This window comes from Colletotrichum jinshuiense, chromosome 15, assembly GCF_051148585.1.
Source record: "Colletotrichum jinshuiense chromosome 15, complete sequence".
Lineage (NCBI taxonomy): Eukaryota > Fungi > Ascomycota > Sordariomycetes > Glomerellales > Glomerellaceae > Colletotrichum > Colletotrichum jinshuiense.
In genome coordinates this window covers 18773-21288 of record NC_139308.1, presented here as the reverse complement: position 1 = coordinate 21288, position 2516 = coordinate 18773, and the positions used below count along the sequence as shown (strand labels likewise).

At 53.2% G+C, this 2516-nt stretch overlaps 1 protein-coding gene across 1 annotated transcript; it reads left to right on the top strand.

The window, feature by feature from the left end:
* Nucleotides 1-1538: 1538 nt before the first annotated feature.
* On the top strand, nucleotides 1539-2174 carry EsH8_XV_000001 (uncharacterized protein; the record flags this gene model as incomplete). Its single annotated transcript, XM_083274042.1, has 1 exon — nucleotides 1539-2174. One exon carries the CDS (start codon nucleotides 1539-1541, stop codon nucleotides 2172-2174), a length of 636 nt encoding a protein of 211 aa, XP_083120574.1.
* Nucleotides 2175-2516: the final 342 nt, after the last annotated feature.

Below are 2516 nucleotides of genomic sequence, written 5' to 3'. Positions count from 1 at the left end.
TCGATGACGGACCACTCAGCAATATCCAGCTTCGCACCGCCTCGGGTAATGCACCTCACGAACCACCGGAGCGTCTAGATAGCAGAAGTTGGGGCTGATGGCAGCGCCCATCAGAGCATGCGAAGCAGATTGCGGCTCCGATGGGGCCGACGATAGAAGGAAAAGGACGGATGAGACCATGGCCCTTCAGTCCTTGTGACATCCAATCAACTCGGGTTGGCCGCTGCGGCGGGCAAACAGGAGTCTCCATGGCACAGGTTGTGTGCCCCAGCACCATGCAAGCCGGAAAGATCACTCACCGTTGCGGCGCCCAGTGACGATGGTAGCAAAGCTCGGCTGTGGTACATGGCTTGCCGCCGGCTGCGCCTTCACGTTACTGTAACGTATCGCGGCCCTCTGACTCTGTGCCTAAGGAATTCCGGCTGCCGTAGAAGAGTCGGTGCTCCCCGCCGGCACCAGAACGCGCCGCACTGACCCTCGCCAATTGAGGTGGCTAACCTCGCTAGTCGTGTCAACGCTGCCAACACTGAATTCGCTCTCGCCTCTGCCTGCTGTAGTGTCGCGTGGCCACCCAATTACCAATAAACACAAATGTAACAACAACAAGAGCAGCGGCAGCCAGCAGCCCGACGATGGAGAACACAGTGAAGCCATAAGACGCCACTTGAAAGACCGCATTACTCTGAAGCGCTTCCGCGGCAAGATCGACCTGCATCAGGGCTCATCTTAAAGCAATCAATCAATCAAAATCGAGTCTGCCCTTCCACTAGCCAATCAAATTTGACGTCAAATTTGATTGATTGCTTTGAGATGAGCCCTGACCTGCATCGCCGTCAGGACGACACCCATGTAGACCGTCGAGCTGGCCAGCAGCACGAAGTTGTCGTGGAAGAACGAGCCGTACTGGTTCCAGCGAGACATGTAGCCGTGGAGCGGTGTCTTCAAGAAGAAGTCGAAATGTCGGTCGACACAGTGGTGGAAGAGACGGCCAGTAGCTGTACGACGGCAATCCTCCACGCCGCCCACTGCAGGTCTTCAGGTATGAGGCGCGTCTCCTTCGCAATGCGGAAGTCGCTCTCGTGCGTCACAAGCTCCGCGTACGAGAAGAGGAAACCAAGCTAGCGATGGCTAGCAGCAAATTCAAAATAGCATCCTTGGTTCCGCGAGAATCAAACCCAACGGGCTCAAAAGATTTGCGGAGAAGCGGTTTTCCATAAGCACAGCCATTCGTCTGGTGTTGGGAAGCTTGGGAACGTACACAAAACTCAATCTCGTGAAAGGACTTTGGTGGCCTCCTTTTTGAAGCCTAGAACATGTTTGACTTCTACGACTGCGGAGTACGCCCAATCACGACAGCCTGATGGCGTGATAGATACACTTAATCCAATGAGTTTCTCACGACTGTCTCCTGATTCCGAGGTGAGGTCTGAATGCGAGCCTGTCAGGAGAGAAACGAATAAAGCTCGACGCGCGTGCTAGAGGCGTTCTTTCCAATTGATCCCACACCATAGCGAAGCTTTACGACAATTCCGCCGACAATGGGTCAACTAACTGATGCATTCCACCGCTGGCATCTTGCAGCCCCGGAATTCAACCAGCTACTCAACATCATATGCCCCAAGTATCTGACCAGAAAGGAAGCAGAGGAAATCATGCGTCAATTTAATGAGAGTTGGATTGATGAGAAGCAGGTTCTTTGGAGCGGCGTAGCTCATGCCACGGTCGAAGAATGGGCAGACCAGCGTGGGATGCAAACGCTTACCAGTGCCATGGGCGATTTGATGAACTGGACCCATCCAAAGTGCAAAAGACCCCACAAGACGAGCGCACAATGGACGAAATACATGAAGGGAGTCTCCGCGATCTTCGCCTGGAAGATTGCCCAAGGACATACCGTCACCCTGTTGACGCCTCCGCCGCCCGTCCGCTTTCACCCGTCGGGGTTAACAAACTACCAAGACATTGAAGAGCCGATTCTCAAAGGGGCAGTTGACGGTACTGTTGTTGGCAAGATTGTTGTGATACATCCAGAGGTTGAAGGAGCCGAGGACATGGCATATGAATACTGGCCCAAAGACAAGGTGGCCAGATGGTACGCGAAGTGTGATTCCAAAGGTCACGGGGCCAAGATCTGGCGAACGATAAGTCCCAAGAGACGTAAGACCCTGATTTGACTGTCTTAGAAACCCGGCCCTAATCGGAATAGGTGCTATGATCTGGCCAGCCAAGGTAGATATCTTTTCCGACCCTTTTGAGACGACGATATTGGAAGAAATGGAGGTCTTCATGATCATCGGCTTACTTCTCTCCGCCGAAGTTTGCATGCACTTAGTTGTTTCACTGGGAATGCTGGGGTACCACTTTTCTCCCACGTTGTGCCTACGAAATCGTGAGTACAGTTGTGGGCACGATGAGCCTCAATGGCTCGTCATCACTCAGAAGAGTGATGCAGACCTCAAAGTTAACGTTGAAGAAGAATCCGATCCGGCTTTCCTGCTCCTTTCTGTGCCTCGGCC